Here is an 18,069-nt window from a genome sequence, read left to right as displayed (position 1 = left end):
TTGAAACTAATCAGCAGCAGGTGGACTTTGTCTGCTTGACATAGAAGCCTGGGAGAGCGAGTCAGTGCTGCGTAGCTCTAAGCTGGACGATGATAGCTGTCAAAGTAACGGTCTGTTTTTTTGCATTGCCTGCATTATATGTTTTATCATTTGTGGTTTGCTTATAGGTTTCGGTCATTGTTTGTTGCAGATTCTTTGCGGTTTTGTTATTGCCTCAGTGCAGTGTGTAATCAGCATGGCTGCTGAAGTCCCATTGGAACGGGTGAGTGACCTCCCCATTTATCCTGATCTCTGGTGGTGGTTCTAAAACATAATCAGCCTCTCTCTTACTCTCCATAGATTTCCCGCCAGACAGCAGCCAAACAACAGGGTAGGATGTGTGTGAGTGGGTTGCATATAAGATTGTATCCTGCTTAGTAGAAGTGCTTTTAAAACAATAGTTCTCTATTAAGTATTCAATTGTGTATGTCATAACATACAATAACTTTTACCTGTTCATAGTATTTTCAGTTGTGCTTCATTCTGTGAAGAGATATAGAGTTTTCACTAAAGCCTCAGGATGGACAATAATGTAATATCACCCCCATGTTAGTCAATGTCAATGTCAAATATATTTATATAGTACTTTAAAAACAGGTGTAAACTGCACCAAAGTGCTGTAAAAGAACAACAATAACACAAATTGATAAAAAACACAGTATCAAAACACTACTACAAATGAATGCCAAAGAATAAAAATTAGTTTTGAGAAGTGATTTAAAATTATCCAGACTGTGGGCAGATCTAATTTGGAAAGGTAGATTGTTCCATAGAATAGGAACAACAACAGAAAAAGCCCAATCTCCTTCCCTCTTATGTCGGGTCCGAGGAACTGTCAGTAGCAGCTGATTATTTGATCGTAGGGTTCTGGACGCAGACTGAAATTTTAAAAGGTCCCGAAGATAATGGGGAGCTAACCCATTTAAAATTTTATTAGTTAATAAAATAAATTTTGGCATTGTCAAAATTAATTTTGACAATGTTAGTGGTTAACTCACTTGTGCAGAAGAGGAAAAATACAAATCGATACCCCAAGGAACAAATTATCCACAGTGAGAAAACAGATCTATTTTCACTGTTTCCTTAAAACAAACTTGGTAGATTTGTTTTTCTTCCGCTCATGATCTGACCTGTCCTTCCCTTTTATCTACTATATGTTTGGCACCACCCTTTGACTACTGCATTATTTTTCCTGTCAGTGCTCAAAGCCAACTCAGTCAGAGAAATGTTTTATACACAGGCTCAGTGCTCAGGTCGAGCAAACTAGAAGGCATGATCAGATGTAAGAGACACTAAAAGCAAGAAACCTAGATCATGCAAAAGTGGTGAAACCAAAAAGTACTTGTTACACCTTTCCTTCCAACTGCCAAGAAAGTGTCCTAATGCATCTCAATAATCCAGGTAAACAAATCCAAAACAGTTGAGTAGGTCCTTCAGCATACGGTACATGAACCAATGGTTCAGGTATGTTTATGACACCTGGGTTAAAGTTAAATCTCAGGAACTCCAACATTTCCCTGAAGACATCAGCACTGTGGACAAATATATAAAGTTTACATGAGAGGATGTAAAAAATGGCAGGTTGGCATTCCTGGACTGTCCTCCATCTGTGATCAGATGGAGGACAGTTAGAAACCGACGCGTACCGCAAACCCACCCTTATGGACCAGTTCTTGTGGTTTGGGGACTTGCTCATTCACTGGAGCACAAGTTAGGCTTCATCAGGACTCGTCTCCAAAAACTCCCAGTGGCTTTCACACCCCAAACCACATTAGGGCAAAGATTAGTTCACCCCAAAGATCTGGTCCCTGGCACAAACCGAGCAATGCTGTGTACATAAAGTACCAGGAGGACTGTAGTTTACGCTCATTTGCAGGCCAGCGGTCACTCTTTCAGGGATGAAGATGTTCTCATCCTGGATAGAGAGGAAGGTTGGTTTATAAGAGGAGTAAAGGCAGCTGTTTTTGTGACGAGAGACCGCCCGTCATTAAGAGGGTGGAGGCCTCTGGGTCCAATTGTCCCCCTCTTAAAATGCTGGGAAAGTCTCTCAGAGAAACATTTCAACAGAGAGCAGCCTGTCCAGAGGACCTACTAAGCGTTTTTGAGGCTAAGAAAGTTGTAGACCAATTGTTTAAAATTATGGAAATTTCCTTTTAAATGAGCGTTGCTCTGAAATGGGCTTAGCTAAATGAGAACCTTTCCCTGTCTGGTAGTAATGCCTTTACTATTCTGTGTTTCAGGGAGTGCTGTTGTTTTTTTTGCGGCACACCAGGGCATGACGAGAGAGCTCCTGTTTAACCCCATCATTTTCAATCAGGTGTTGGTGAACCAAGGCTCTGGCTATGACAATACCTCAGGTGTCTTCACGGCTCCTGTTGATGGCATCTACCAGTTTTTGTTTTCTGCCCAGCTCTGCCGTGGGGACCACAACAACTTCTGGGCCTTCATGGTCAATGGAGTTGAGACAATGTTATGCCATGCTCAGGTACAAAAGACTAGACAACTCGGTCCCACTTGAGCTGAAGTTATAGCGAGCTTGCCTCACAAAAGCAGTCTTAGGTACCCGCATAAATGTTTCACATTTTGTCATGTTACAATCACAAACCTTAATGTGTTTTATTTGGATTTCATGTGATAGACATACCTTGGAAGTTTAAGGACAATGAAACAGGATTTTCAATTAAAAAACCTATGGTTAGCGTTTTATTTTCAGCTCCACTAGTATTGACTAGTGACGATACTTTTACTTACCACCATTAGCCGTAGGTACAGCTGATAGCCTTTAGGGGTGTGACTACCATCGTCTTTGGGGAATAGTTCACGCTTCGTCATATTAGACCGAGACTATCTGTGAACAACAGTTTTGACGTTTTGTCAGAGATTCTCAGTTGGATTTGGGTTTAGACTTTGACTGGAACACATAAGTGTTAGGGCTCTGTGTCTTTTTGATTCAAAGCCTCCCATTGTAGCTCTGGCTGCATTTTCAGGGTTGTTAGGAGGCGATACTTCACAACTCTGGGGAAATACACTTACCAGACACTTTATTAGGTACACCTTGCTAGTACCAGGTTGGACCCCTTTGTGCTTTTAGAACTGCCTTAATCTTTCATGGCATAGATTCAACAAGGTACTGGAAACATTCCTCAGAGAGTTTGGTCCATATTGGCAAATTTGTCGGCTGCCCATCCATGATGCAAATCTCCCGTTCCACCACATCCCAAATGTGCTCTATTGGATTGGGATCTGGTGAGTGTGGAGGCCATTTGTGTACAGGGAACTCATTGTGATGTTCAAGAAACCAGTCTGAGATGATTTGCACTTAATGACATGACGTGTTATCCTGCTGGAAGTGACCGTCAGAAGATGGGTACACTGAGGTCATAAAGGGATGGACATGGTCAGCAACGATACTCAGATAGGCTGTGGCGTTGACACGATGCTCAATAGGATACTAAGGGGTCCAATGTCTGCCAAGTAAATATTCCCCACACCATGACACCACCACCACCAGCCTGAACCGTTGATACAAGGTAGAATGGATCCATGCTTTCATCTTGTTGACACCAAATTCTGACCCTACCATCCGACTGTCGCAGTAGGAATCGAGACTCATCAGACCAGGCAACGTTTTTCCAATCTTCTGTTGTCCAGTTTTGGTGAGCCTGTGTGAATTGTAGCCTCAGTTTCCTGTCCTTAGCTGACAGGAGTGGCACTCGATGTGGTCTTATGTTGCTGTAGCGATCCGCCTCAAGGTTTGACCTGTTGTGCATACAGAGATGCTCTTCTGCATATCTTGGTTGTAACGAGTGCTTATTTGAGTTGCCGTTGCCTTTCTATCAGCTCCAACCAGTCTAGCCATTACTTCTGACCTCTGGCATCAACAAGGCATTTGCGCCCACAGAACTGCCGCTCACTGGACATTCTCTCTTTTTCGGACCATTCTCTGTAAACTCTAGAGATGGTTGTGCATAAAAATCCCAGTAGATCAGCAGTTTCTGGAATTCTCAGACCAGCCCTTCTGGCACCAACAATCATGCCACGTTCAAAGTGACTTAAATCACTTTTCTTACCAATTCTAATGCTTGGTTAGAACTGCAGCAGATCGTCTTCACCATGTCTACATGCCTAAATGCATTTCTTATCTCTGACCAGTCTGTGGTGTTACTTTCAGAGGTAGGTAGAGTAGCCAAACAATTGTACTCAAGTAAGAGTAACACTACTTCAACATGTTGTTATTTAAGTAAAAGTAAAAAGTTGTCAACCAAGAAATTATTCAGTAATCATAACAGCTGATTTAAAATTTAAAAAGTATGTAATCAGACAGACAAAAATTCAACTTTGTGCAAATTCTGGTATTTTAAAAACAAGATACACTGAAGACAAGACACACTTTTCTAAATATTTTTTTTAATGACAATTTCATGTCATTAAAAAATTAATGACATGAAATTGCAATTATGTTTTTACATTAATTGCTGGAAGCAATACTTCCAGCAATTAATGTATATACAGTATATTAGAATAGTGCCAAGTACTCCCAACAACAATATCTACTGTTTACTGTACGTTCATTTGATCTCCAAATGGCTCAATGAGCTAGCAGATAGAATATAACATTGAAATAACAAAGGTTGTGTACAAATAAGAAGTCTCAGTTTAACCTAAATATAGGTTTTTGTCTCTGTTAAAAAAGTATGTTATTTATTCATGAAGTTAAAGTTGATGTAAGTAGAGTAGCCAGATGTTAGCCAGTCAAGTAAGAATAGCTATATTTGATAATAATAATAAAAAGTACAGTGCAGCAAAATTACACCTAAAAGTACATTTTGCTCAAAAAGTAAAAGTAACTGAATGAATGAATGTAACTAGTTACTACCCACCTATGGCTACTTTTACTTCATGATGCCTCCACAGAACAGCTAGATTTATGTTGATATGAAATTCCAAACATATGGATTCTACTTAGTAATTGGCTGACTTTTAGAGGCATTTGGTTTCCAGACTTCTAGATGTCAATGATTCTTTGCCTACAGCCCAAAATGCAATTCCTACACAGAGAAATTTATAAAGTTGGTTCATTATTATCTACATTTGTGAGGTTCTTGTGAAGCTGTGTTCCTGTTTGAGACAACAATCTGATCAAACAGTAACTGTAACTCTGTCTCCTGTAAAACCTAGATTCAAACATTTCTTAAATAGTCTAAATAAAAACAGCATGCTCTAATTTCAGATGAGTGGTGGCGACACATCCCTGAACACCTGTTTCTTCATCGAGAACCTGAAGAAGGGGTATCGGGTCTGGATAAAGCAATTGGAAGGCAGCTGTGCCTGGTCTAGCGCCACCTCCAAAACGATCACCTTCTCTGGTGTCCTGCTGGTTAGAGAGGGGGTCTCCATGCTGGGAGGCAGGTATGGCTCCGGATATTCCTGCCCGCCACCCAGCCTGAGCCGGAGACAGGAATCCAGCTCTGCTCAGCAGCCTGTCAGCTTGTCCTGTGTGGTCATCAGCCTTCTGGTTATCTTGTTCCTGCTAGATTAATCCTGACAGACAGATATCTGCAGTTCTGAACTTCAACTCGTTTAAGTGTGCGCACTCTAGAGGAAATGCTTTTCCCCCCCATGAGAATCTGTCTGCAGACATTAGATATTTTTGTTAAAGAAGTATTTCCCCTGTTATAGATTTAATGTGTTTGGTTTTCACTCACCTTGGAACTATTCCATGGATGCCCTTTAGGCCAGTCTCCTATTGAATAAAGTGAGGCCTGCAGTGCTTTAGATGTTTTTCTCTGTTCTTTTGCTACCTTATGGATACGTCATTTATTTGTGCTTGGCATAATTCTTTGTTCAGCACTGTTCCATGTTTGCTCCATTTTTGGATAATGTCTCTCATTGCTGTTTGCTGGAGCCCCAAAGCCTTAGAAGTGGACTTTGTAATCCTTTCCAGACTTCTAGATGTCAATGATTTTGTTTTCATCTGTTGATTTTTTTTTCTGGATCATGGTATGTTGCTTTATCAGATCTTTTACCCTACTTCATGATGTCAAGCAGGCACTGTGTAATATTCTGGTTTCTGTTCTGGTTTTATTTTTGAGTCATTTTACTCTCCTGCTTTAGGTTCTCTGCTTGCTTTGAGTTTTTGTCCTGTCTGGGTTTTTATTTACTGTTAGGTTATCTGGTTTTGTCATCTGTTTTAGTCTAAGCTTTATTTTCTGTTTTAGGTTTTTTCTTTAGAGTGATTTTGTTTCTTAGTAAGTTTGGTGTAGTTTCTGTTCACTTGTCTTGTAAGCTTTTTAGCTTTGGTTTGAATTAATTTCTTGTTTTGATCCTCTGCACTGATGTCTGGTCTAATTACTTACTCTGCACACCTGCTTTACTCCACCCCTGTTGCAATCATCTCTGACCGGTTTCACCTGCTTCCTCCTCCATATAAACAGTCGAGACCAGACATCAGTGCCAGGTCGTCATGTTGAGTGTAGGTGAGGTCTACGCTTGCAAGTTGTTATGTTTTGCTTTTTGATTTTGAACCACCTTGTCTCCAGAAATCTGTGCCATCCTGTTCCTGGCTGTTCCTGTCCTGCCTGCCCCGTTAGTCTGTTTATTTTTGTGCCTTCTTTTGGTTGTGAGGTCTTTTTGGTTTTTGCCTAGGTCTTTGATTTTTGTTAATAAAGAACCTGATCTGAACCTCTGCTGGTCTGGCTGAATTCTGGGTCCACTTCCTCTGATCATTACACACTGTTTAAGCTATTTCTTGATTCTACAGGTCAGTCAGTCATCAGGCTGGGGTGTGCATAGGAAATTTTAACCCAATGTGGTCAATCATATTTTAATTGTGATTAAAGTAGAATTATATTTTAACATTGGGTCATGTTGATTTAAATAGCATTTCCACTGAACATTTCACGACTGACCATAAAGCGATAACAGTAGAAATTTGTGAGGGGGCAAACACAGTCAGGAGACAACAAGCAGTTAAGATGTTTATTCAGGCTGATAAACACGAATAAATGCTCACAAAGTGAGCCGCAGACAATGATCGGCTAACCAGTTGCAGAGGTTTACATTATTACTGTCATTATCTATTTACAAAAAAATAAAGGACAACTATAAAAAAAATTGTATTTGAAAATATAGGACTAAACAGGCCCACTTTTCACTGTATTGAATGTATGATAACAAACTCAGTTTTAAATACGTAGTATGTAACGATTTTCCAGTTGGAAAACTAAAGACTGGAGTTCATATATTGGTAAAAATGAGGGAATGCTGATATAATTCCTATAAAGTTTTCCTTACGTAAATATTGTCACTTAAAAGGTTTTTGGTGTATTTTTCTGCTTTGTATTAACGAAAGGAAAACAAGCTCTGACATTAAACCAGTTTCTTAAAACGTGAAAAGTTGTTGACTACAACAACCGGATTTCATTCTGACTAATTTCTTTTCTGTTAACCTGTTCCTCTTTTTGGATGGTTTATTTTCTGGTTCTGTGTTTTCTCCATACTTTTTAAAATAAATACTACGAAATAAACTCTCCTCACGCTTTGAAACAGAGTTGTTTAACTGCACTACATGGCTATACCCAGGAGATGGAGACACCTTCATTTGTCATTTTCATCCCCAGCATATGAACAGGAAATTGTCATTAAGTCTTGCACATACAAGTCTTTTGACTTGCAAACCTATTCACACCCCTTTACCCTTTTTTAATATATTTTACTTGAACCTTATCTGACACATTAACACAAACAAGTGCATAAAGGTAAAGACCAACATGGATTTCAAAAGGTATGCTAATAAAAAACTGACAGTGCAAATGTGTTCAGCCCCTTTTACCCTGATATCCATAAAAATCAAACCCACCACCAGACACTTCCTAATTAGTAAATAGAGTCTACCTGTGTGATTTGATCTCAGTTTAAATCCAGCTCTGCTGTCAAGGCCTCAGAAGTTTTAAGGAGAACATAAGTGAACCAACATCATAAACACACAGGAAGAACTAAATAGTATGTTTATTTATACAGTACCTTTCACAAATATAGATCCACAAAGACAACTATGTCAGGACAGAACCCTGACATAGTTGAAAACAGGACTGAAAACAGGACCAACCTTTGAAGTAGGCTTCAAGGACAACATAGTAGCATCTGACCTGCTGGCCTCAGGCAGATCAGAGGTGTAAGGAGGAGCTTAACCGTGCAAAGCTCTAAAACTAGGGTCAAGGTTTAAAATGTTGAAAATCTACTTGTTAAAAATTGAAGGGAAGCTAAAGCAGAGTCCTTCTTTGTGTTCTTGTAAAAAAAACAACAACCTCGCAGCAGTTCTGAACAACCTGAATGAGTCAAGCTCTTTTATTTTCAGGTAGATCAAAAGACTATTACAATATTACAAATTGCGAATAATCACACAAAGTTTTTTTTTTACTTTAGACATAATTGTAGAGATCCAAGAAACTATTTTTCACCCACTGTTTGGAATGGTGCTTCATGGACAAAAACAAAAATAACGTCTGGGTTCCATACATAGTGTTGGACAGAAGAAGCTAAAATATACTATCCAGAGCAACAATACGAGTTTTTTCTCCGGATTGGACGGAAATATGACTTAACCCCTGATTAACATTGGAGAGACACGAGATTAAGTAGGATAGAACTTAATTGGAAGAACAGTACAGCTCAATGTCATGACCGTGAAGGTGGTAAGAGACTTACTAATTGTCTGTCATAATGGAAACAAATATAAAATATAGAGTATCAGGCTGAAGGCATAGCCCACAGGTTCACTACAGGAACATTGTCAGTTCAGACAGATAAAGGTGTATTAAAACACAGTTTTGGTAAAGGTTCAAAGAAAACAGCTGCATGAAGGAACTACACAGGTCAAGGAGAAAGTTGTGGAGAGGTTTAATGGAGGATTGGGTAATAAACAATGTCCTGATCTAAGAACATCTAACAGAGCACTATTAGGTCCATCATTCAAACATGAATATGGCACAGCTGCAATTCTCCAAAGACATAAACATCTACTTAAACTGACAGACTGGGAAAGGAGAGGATTAATTACAGAAGTCTGAGGCCGAAGTCTAGACGCCTAAGGTAACTGTTCTGTTTCATGAGGCAACTGTTTAAATGCTTAAATTAGTAGAATTGGGAATATACAGATGGTAAAATGGCAAATGGCGTGTACTTGCATAGCACCTTTTAACTAGTCTGACAACTCCGAAGCGCTTTACACTACAGTCAGTCATTCACACCCTGACGGTGGTGAGCTATGTTAGTAGCCACAGCTGCCCTGGGGCAGACCGACAGAGGCGAGGCTGGTATATATCAGCATCACTGGGCCCTCTGACCAGCAGGCAATCCGGGTGAAGTCTCTTACCCAAGCACACAGTGACTGAGACGGTTAGAGCGGGGGATTGAACCGGCAACCCGCCAATTACAGGATGAACTTGACAGTGGGACAGTTGAGCTACTCTTTGAATCTATACACGTTAGTCAACATAAAGAAAGTCTTCTTTTGTTTTTACTTGAGTGGAAAAAATTGCTAACCCGGTTTTGGTTGCAGAAGCCCCTGTAGAAGAGCCACAGACAAACTGCAGCTTCAGTTGACCCACCCCCAGCTGTTTGCTCTGCAGCACCCCAACCACAGGGGTGGTTGAACAGGTGCTGTCGCTTGCAAAGCGCTCTTCAGCTCAGCATCCTGCAGCTTGCCCTGTAAACCACATTCTTTTCATCTGCCGTTCTGCACAACGCCTACGCAGGTACTTGTGACCCGATTCGTTTCCCTGCAGCAACAGCCTCGATCTGCTTCCTCTCCATAGCTGAGAAAGTGATTTCCTGTTCCTGAGATGCGGTTCGCTAACATTAACACATCAGCTCAGTGTCAAAGAGCCTTTTATCAACAGTGAATCTGTAGTTATGAAGAACACATTTGTCTGCGAGGTGAAAACTAACCTAAGGTCAAATGTCTAAAAATAAAAAGATGAATTTTGAGACTAATCCTAGTTTTCTAACTGGGCGTTTGAGTTTTTATCTGAGTTTTCCACCTCGTCGGGTTAAAGGAAACATAAAAAGCTGAGCTCTTAGAAACACTACAGAAAAGCAAGTGACCAAAACTGACCTCCTGCAGTGAATGGGGAAATAATTTTAGACATTTCATATTTGTAAAACTTCCAACTCTCACATTGACACTTTTATCTTTTCTTTGGATATCAAATAAATTGTGACAGCCTTAGGTCTGTAGTTAGATGATTTTATTAGGAAGAAAAACTGGCATAAAGCAGTAGATGAGCGGTTTGACATATTAAAGTCATCTTAATCATTAATAGATTGTATATAGCAATTTGTCAATAAAGTTCAGCATGCAAGCAGACACACTTTAACAGTTTTTTTATAAAACATTTCAATACAGATTGATGGAAACAGCCGTATCCCCCCAGTTTAACTCTGCTGAGCTCAGTTTGGCTGTTTTTTTGATGAAGCCTGTAAAAAAAAACAAGAGACTACATTAGAACTGTAGTTTGTCGCAAGACGTTCCATAGATCTAACCTTTGAAATCTCTGTTCGAGTATGACCGAGTTTTAGCTATAAGACAGTTTTCAAAGGACAAAACAGCATTAGGGAATGAAGGAAAGAAATTGAAAATAGTAAACAATATAATGAATAAATCAATCAATCAAAAAAATCAATAACTAGAAACATTAGTTTCATTAATAGTAAATGTTAGAATGTTAGATGTAGAAGGATGACGTAAAAGAGGTTTTAAACAGGTAGTCTTTGAGGTTTTATGTGGCATTAAACAGCAAGTATACTTTTTCAAGGAGCCTTTACTGTATAAATTTCAATGAGTTTTAATTATCATTTCCTATTAGAGGTCAAAAACCTGCATGCTGGCTTCATTGGGCTCTCCACACTGACCAAAGACTATCCACGGATGTTTGTCTTTTGTGTTTTATGTGGAGCGGGGGTCGGGTGGGGGAACCAAAGACAAATCAACAAGCTCTTGAGGTAAGTTCTTCTCTTCACCAATTTGGACCATAGGTTGAAGCCCACATGTTGCTGTTTTATCCAAACCCGCCTCTGTTCTCACACCAATGTGTTTAACCGTAGCATCCTACGATCGTTTCTCTAGGTGTTTACGGATCGGGTGAATTATGTAGATGATCAGTCAGGTGGGGACAACAGGACTCATGGTCTCTACGAGACGTCTGGTAGCAGACAGTTTCTTTATGCAAAAGTATGAAATGTGGAAAAATCACTGCTGAGAAAGTCAGAAGTTTTCCGTTTGAAAGCTTTTGCTCACCAGGTATGAATACCAAGGTTGGTGTCCCCGTTACTTCACTTCTTGATCACTTTAAACTTTCGCACGTTTGGTCTTTTCTCAACAAACATTGAATTGGACTAACAAGGCAATCCTACATTATTTATTTTCTCACATGCCATGCATCTTCGAGTTCACACATTCATGTTTATTTTTACTATAGAACCTATTCTAGAGAAGACGGCTCACCCGCTACTACCATCTAATGTAGAACAGATTACTAGATCAATGTGTGCTTCTGTGCTTTTTGTCTGTCTTGTTGTGTCTCTGTTCTGTCTTCTGTAACCCCAGTCGGTCGAGGCAGATGACCGTTCATACTGAGCCCGGTTCTGCCGGAGGTTTTTTTTCCCGTTAATGGGTGGTTTTTCTTCCCACTGTCGCTTCATGCTTGCTCAGTATGAGGGATTGCAGCAAAGCCATGTACAATGCAGATGACTCTTCCTGTGGCTCTACGGTTCTCCAGGAGTGAATGCTGCTTGTCGGGACTTTGATGCAATCAACTGGTTTCCTTATATAGGACATTTTTGACCAATCTGTATAATCTGACCCAATCTGTATAATATGATTGAACTTGACTTTGTAAAGTGCCTTGAGATGACATGTTTCATGATTTGGCGCTATATAAATAAAATTGAATTGAATTGAATTGAATTCTGACCGCAGATGAGTTAAAGTATTTCACCAGGAGGTTCTGAGTTACTTCATTGGTGTTGGGTCACATGATTTGCTGCCAGTGCTGACCTTTGAACCAGAAGAGTCAGAGTTCATATTAACTTTAAGTAAAATAAACATATTTTTCATGCTTTGTTATAAATATTGTTGTTTTTAAATCTATATAAATGCAAATGTGAATAAACAGGATGAGTGACGGAATAAAATAAAAGTTTTAGATGCAGCTCACTGGCGGGTTGTGCTGTTTTTAGAACAGGCTTTGAGGTGCCACATGTTGTCCTCGGGGGCTACTTGGTGCCCACGGGCCCCATGTTGGTGACCCCTGCTCTAAATAACCTTTAGTGAAATTACATTACATTACAGGATTGTTTTAAAAAAAAAAAACATTTATCCCTATATATAAGACAGTAGGCATAAAAAACTTAATTAAGTCCTATGTGTCTCTGTTCCTATGCATTTCCTCAGCAAGCACGAGATGTTTGGTACACATTTTATCAAGTAAAAAGAAAAGTTTCTAATATTAATCTACATAAATTATCGATGGACATATTTGAACAAATAATTCCGTAAACACACTACATCAACAAACAATTGGATTGGATTGAGCAGACCTGAAGCTTCCACATCAGCAGAACCAAAAAGAGGCCGTAGATGCTGCTCTTGAAGACCAAAACCGTGTAGGATAGCTTGGCACTTTGAGTGATTCGTAGATATTTCTCTGGAGAAACCGAAAAATGTTTAGTCCCAGAAATGTTTCAGTAATAATGCTTTGACTGTCAAAGGACAACCCAAAACTACATTTACCTCTTGTTGCTTCATTTCCTGGTCCTGACGGAAATAAAAGAAGGTGTAAGTTTGTTTCATTTTCAACATATCTTTTGCCTTTAATATTGAAATATTTTGGATCAAATAAATATACCTATAACCGATTTTGAATAGGGAATGGTCTCATTCCCATTAAAAAAGTGGACAATGCAGGTGAAATTGGTGCCTTTCTTTAACCACTTCGATGCAGGGACCCTCAGCATGCTTGTGATTGTGTAGCCATCGTCTTTCTTCTTGGCAGCATCGTCGGTCATCACGCCACGGCTTTCATTAAAGCCGTTGATCTGCCAGGAAACCGTCACATGGTCTGGGTAGAAACCAGAGGCCAAGCACATCAATGTCTTGATTTTCTTCTCATTCTTTTTGCTTTTACACTCCTTCTTTGAGGGTGGAAACAATTGGATCTTTGGAGCCGTGAAATTCCCGTTTGATTCTGTGGAAGAGAAAGAAACATGTTGTTTGACAGGAGGATCAGTAACCATGCCATGATTCAAAAACAGGTCTGTCTCATAATTTCAAGGTCAGGACTAAGCACATTTTTTTTGGTAAATGTCCACCATATTATCCAAAAATTGATTTGTCCTTTTTCTTTAATTTCTATATTTATTTTATACACTTTTTATCCAGAATGAAAAAAAAAGAAAACCTTGATGTTTAGAATAGTGTCTTGGCCAAGATGACAGTAAATTAAAGCATCACCAATATATAGTCAACACTTAAAATACAAACAATAAAACCAGAACTAACGCCTAGTGATGTGAGTCAAAGTCCAGTTAGGATAATTAACAGTCTGAGTTCCTTGAACGTCCTCATAGACACTAGTTTAGGGCTTCAGAGCTTATTCCATGACAATGGAGCAGAACCTTGGAAACTTTTTTGACCAATTGTAAGACAACCTTCTGTCTTCCTGTACTTGTACAACATAAGTCAAATATGAAGCTAAGCTGCCAAGAATGGCTTCTTAATTGAGAATATGCCAGTGGTGTGGCTGTTACATCAACGAGGAACAGCAGAATGCTAGATTCAGTCTAGATTTTGGAATTAGTGCCATGTCTAAATGCTCCATGACATTTATCACAGTGCTAAAGAATCATTTATCATGAAGCATTCATGTAAATGACATCAGCACGGTAAAGCAAGGAGAATAACGTTGATTTAGACTCAAAAAGATGGCAGGTTTTAACTTTATTTCAAAAAGCAGTTTTACCTTCAGTTTTTTGTTAGCATTCGCACATCCACTACATTTTTTACATTGATATCGTAGTAATGGAGAAAACTCGAGTTTTGAGTCTTAAATATTTAAGTAGTTTTTCATTTCTAATTAAAGAAAAACAATTTAATCTAGTTTTTCTATAAACTCTTCAACATGCTTGTGAAAAAACCTTTTTGCTTTTTTTTTTTGCTATTGCAAGCGGAAGAACCTGAAACCTAGCTAGTTTATTGTTAACATATGATGTTAGGGAAATCAGATCTCTCTCTTTCTTAACACTTTAATATTTTTCTCCTCAGACATTGGTACATCAGATAAAATGTGGACTTTTATAATACAGTAATAAACACCATTTGTTTATAAACAGTACATAAACAGTATGGCTAAATAAATGCATGGATACATGTGTGTATTCCAGACTGATATAGTCAGTTGGTAAGTTAAATTATAAAGGTTAAAACACAATATTCCATCAATGATCAGGTTGTCATTTGCTCATTACTATCCTGAAAATTCAGTTATACGATCAAAGCTGTACATTGTCTTTTTTTTTTTACTTTGCAGGCAAGTAGAAACGATTAAGTTACCATGAATGACATATAACATATTTCTCAGCAACTCTAAATATTAAACTTAGAATTATTTTTGATGAGAGATAAGAAACAAACTTTTTTTCTCTTATAAAATTTCCCCACCTTACCTAAAACTGTAACCTTGGTCCCCTCTCCGAAGATTGCTTTTGATTGGAAACTCACAGTTGCACACTGCGCTGACAAAAACTCCAAACGAGCACTCCCCGCTGTTTCATTCTCTTCCCCTCTGTTTAAAGTTTTCCAGCTTTGTCCAGGAGGCATTATATTTGAATTCACTCCATAGTTTTAGTTTTTAGGTAGCAAGTAAGGTGGGATTATTTTTATGTGGGTAAATTAAGTCTGGCCACACTGATTCATCTGTATAAAACATTAAAACATAAAACATTCCATTTTGTTTTTGTGTGGATTTCTCACCTAAAACCGTGACTTTGGTTCCTTCACTAAACTGAGCCGCGTAAACACCTCCCACACAGTGAGACTGAACAATGCTCAAATCCCCTCCAAGATACAACCAGAGCCATCCTTTTCACCAGCCTAGAATGGAAAAGAAATCCGCTCTACATTTTTTTTTTTTTTTTTTTTAGATTTGAGTTCAAACTGATTGTGGTCAGGTCTTAAAGAACACATTAAGATCTATTCTAATTTTAAGATAATTCACAAGTTTTTGGCCATTTCCTTTGTGACTTACCTACAACAGCTCTTTCAGTTTTAATTCCAAAGTGGGCTTCAGCTCCAGTGTCACACAGGGTCTTTTACCACTAAGTCCCTAAAGGAAAACAACGCCCTGCATGAAACAATAAAAGCTACAAATGAGCATTGGATTTTACATTATCGTGTACAAATGAACCATTTCAAAGTGATTAAACATATGTAAATCTTATCCTTGTAAAATGCAGCTGATTTGAACACTGGAAAGTCTTCATAACTGAACACGGCAGGTTTTTGTACAGCGACTCCATTGGGTTATATCACCGTGCCCCCCTGTCCCCACGGTGAAAAGGCACCATACAAAAACCAGGCTTCTTGCTTCCCCTGTCTTTGCTACCCCCACCCCTGCTCTTCATATCTCAGTCTACATCTTTCTTCGTTTCTGTGCATGGCAACAGCTGTGTGGGCTGACGGCCGGCGTGAACTCCGTGCTGCCTGGTGATGCTATTTCTGAGACAGCTAAGAAAAGACGCAGGGAAATAGAAAGGCTGCACACATCTATGTAAAGTAAGGGCATGGAGAGAGAGAGAGAGAGAGAGAGACAGAGAGAGAGAGAGAGAGAGAGAGAGAGAGGTGCTGCTGGCCACACCTCTTTGTCCCACCCAGGCATCAGCACACTGCCATTGTCTCTTACTGGGTTCTCCTGTGTAGACCTAAAGGGAGGCGTCTTGTAGCGACTTCTCATCTTTCTCTTGTCTAATGTCTCTCAATACATTGGCTGAGAACCAGATGACAAGTGTTCCCATGATCATTCCGAGGGATTAGTTTATTAACAAATGATGGAAAACTTGGAAAATTATACAAAGCTCAGCTCAAAAAAAAAAAAAAAACTTCTTAAGGAAGCTGTTTATAGACAACTGATGACAATTTGAAAGTGTGAGCAATGCCTGACAAAAGTTGTTGTAGCCTTTGAAAAAAAAAAAATCATGTTTTATCACAACAGGGTGGTAGCTGTTATCTGTACGGTTGCTATAAATTAAGTTTCATTCCTGTGACCGTGGAACTAAACTATTTCTGCACTTTTTCAATCATTAGTAGGGACTGAACTCATAATTAAAAGTTCTCCACGTGAAACCTGCACATTCAGAAGCTACAAGGTGTTGAAAGAGCCAACTTTTAGAAAAAAGTGACAAGTCAGGGTCTTCCCTTCACTTTAAGTGCTTCCTAATTTTTAGAAGAGAAGAATGAAAACCAAGTTTCTTTTATCTGGTGTATCTAAGTACTTTCTACAAATATTACAGGCTTTGAATAGCTCACTCAAATTAAATATCAGCCCCAACAACAATGACAGACACATGTACATACATATCATTAGATTTTAATCATCACATTTCAATTTCAGGACACAGGTAACATATTTATATTATGAAAAAAGACAATATGGCAATATTCATTAACATGATGGGTATGAAATTGGGTCTACTCTGTTTCTGAGTCATCATCAGAGGCACCATTAACATCGTTAACATCAGTAACAGTGCTTGATGTCATCCTCAGTCCTTCATCATCTTCAGCTTGCTCAGTTGAATCTGTCTCTACACTACTACTGTTTTCTGTTTCAGACTCTGGGACCATATCATCCATGACAGAGAGGCATTCTGTGAAAACAATTCTACTTAGGTTTTTCCTGAATGGGCGGTGAAATTGAAGTTGGGGAAAGTCCTTTCTCAATTTGTCCTTCAAGTAGCCAGCCCTGGAAAAAGGGTAGAAATAAAAAAATATCAAAATCATGTGATAAAATTACTGAATTCAGTTTTACTACCTATCTGATGGTTGACAATTTTAGAGCTCTATTCCAAAATAGGCAACATGCATTACAGTGGCTTTTACCACACTTCTGACCCGCCAGTTGACTGAGCTTTAGAGTGGTACGAAAGCGGAAGATAAACTCCAAAATATTTACTTAATAACAATTCACTCAGAGATTTTATCGTGGATCGAAATAGAAATATGTGTGTTGTAACTGTATTCTTCAATTGTGATCCCTTCTTTTTCTGTTACAGCCTTTTTGAAGATGTTTACCAATTTTGACATTCGTAGTACTTCCTGGTTACTTATCAATCTGGGTTCTACAACGGTTCAGCAAAACTCTTTCTTGTAACTTGCATAATGTCTTTCATCTGGTTTCTGACTTGAATTATAAAGTGAAAAAAAATATGAGTAAATAGAGATGCACAACAAAAACTCACATACGGCTGGCTATGTTATGTGGCAGTTATATATCAATATATCATTAGGGTAGGTCTATATCGAACTTAACAAATCCTAATTTCAAAACTTGTCAGTAACAATGAGAGAAATTTCATAATATACCTTTCTGATTTAGATCTTGTCAAGAATTGTGTGTATGATGCATAGCAGGTTCTGTGATAGGAGACCTCAAGAGCTACACAGTCCTTATCTCTTATGTGTACAAGCACACTCTCATCCTTCTTTGCTTCTGCTGCTTTTCACAACAATCCTAGAAATATCAAATCTTTATTATACTATGTGTCGATATAAACCTCATTATCGCACATAGTTACAAAAACATGTATACCGTGGAGCATCATTCCAAGAAAATTGCTTTTATCAACATAGCAGAGCCAAACAAATATAAACATGATGACATTATTAAACCTCTTTCCTATAGGCCTAAATATGTATCTATCTGCATGGCTAAAGATAGAGACAAGGCATACATCCACTTAACTTAAGGAAAAATTAAA

At 38.7% G+C, this 18,069-nt stretch overlaps 2 protein-coding genes and 1 long non-coding RNA gene across 5 annotated transcripts; 1 reads left to right on the top strand and 2 right to left on the bottom strand.

The window, feature by feature from the left end:
- Positions 1-6,092, top strand: LOC105925181. Of its 2 annotated transcripts, none has more exons than XM_012860910.3 (5): positions 1-110; positions 191-262; positions 340-370; positions 2,280-2,524; positions 5,270-6,092. In XM_012860910.3, exons 1-5 carry the CDS (start codon positions 90-92, stop codon positions 5,576-5,578), a joined length of 678 nt encoding a protein of 225 aa, XP_012716364.2. In that variant the 5' UTR covers positions 1-89; the 3' UTR covers positions 5,579-6,092. The 2 variants fall into 2 exon arrangements, with proteins under 2 accessions (XP_012716364.2, XP_021171474.2); XM_021315799.2 differs by having other exon boundaries at positions 340-381; positions 2,357-2,524.
- Positions 6,093-10,264: 4,172 nt separating this feature from the next.
- On the bottom strand, positions 10,265-15,844 carry LOC105925355 (T cell receptor beta constant 2). Of its 2 annotated transcripts, XM_036148546.1 has the most exons (6): positions 15,635-15,844; positions 14,761-14,810; positions 12,945-13,283; positions 12,830-12,853; positions 12,637-12,743; positions 10,265-10,515 (listed from the first exon to the last, which is right to left on the bottom strand). In XM_036148546.1, the coding sequence occupies exons 1-6, from the start codon at positions 15,715-15,717 to the stop codon at positions 10,489-10,491; spliced, it is 630 nt and encodes a 209-aa protein (XP_036004439.1). In that variant the 5' UTR covers positions 15,718-15,844; the 3' UTR covers positions 10,265-10,488. The 2 variants fall into 2 exon arrangements, with proteins under 2 accessions (XP_036004439.1, XP_036004440.1); XM_036148547.1 differs by lacking the exon at positions 14,761-14,810 and having other exon boundaries at positions 15,342-15,841.
- Positions 15,845-16,663: 819 nt separating this feature from the next.
- LOC118566433 lies at positions 16,664-17,817 on the bottom strand. Its single transcript, XR_004933006.1, has 2 exons — positions 17,675-17,817; positions 16,664-17,054 (listed from the first exon to the last, which is right to left on the bottom strand). It is a non-coding gene; the product is annotated as an uncharacterized LOC118566433 (long non-coding RNA).
- Between the last annotated feature and the right edge of the window lie 252 nt (positions 17,818-18,069).

The sequence above is a fragment of the Fundulus heteroclitus genome, chromosome 16 (assembly GCF_011125445.2).
Source record: "Fundulus heteroclitus isolate FHET01 chromosome 16, MU-UCD_Fhet_4.1, whole genome shotgun sequence".
Lineage (NCBI taxonomy): Eukaryota > Metazoa > Chordata > Actinopteri > Cyprinodontiformes > Fundulidae > Fundulus > Fundulus heteroclitus.
The sequence above is the reverse complement of the archived record's forward strand: the minus strand, read 5'-3'. Positions and strand labels throughout refer to the sequence as shown.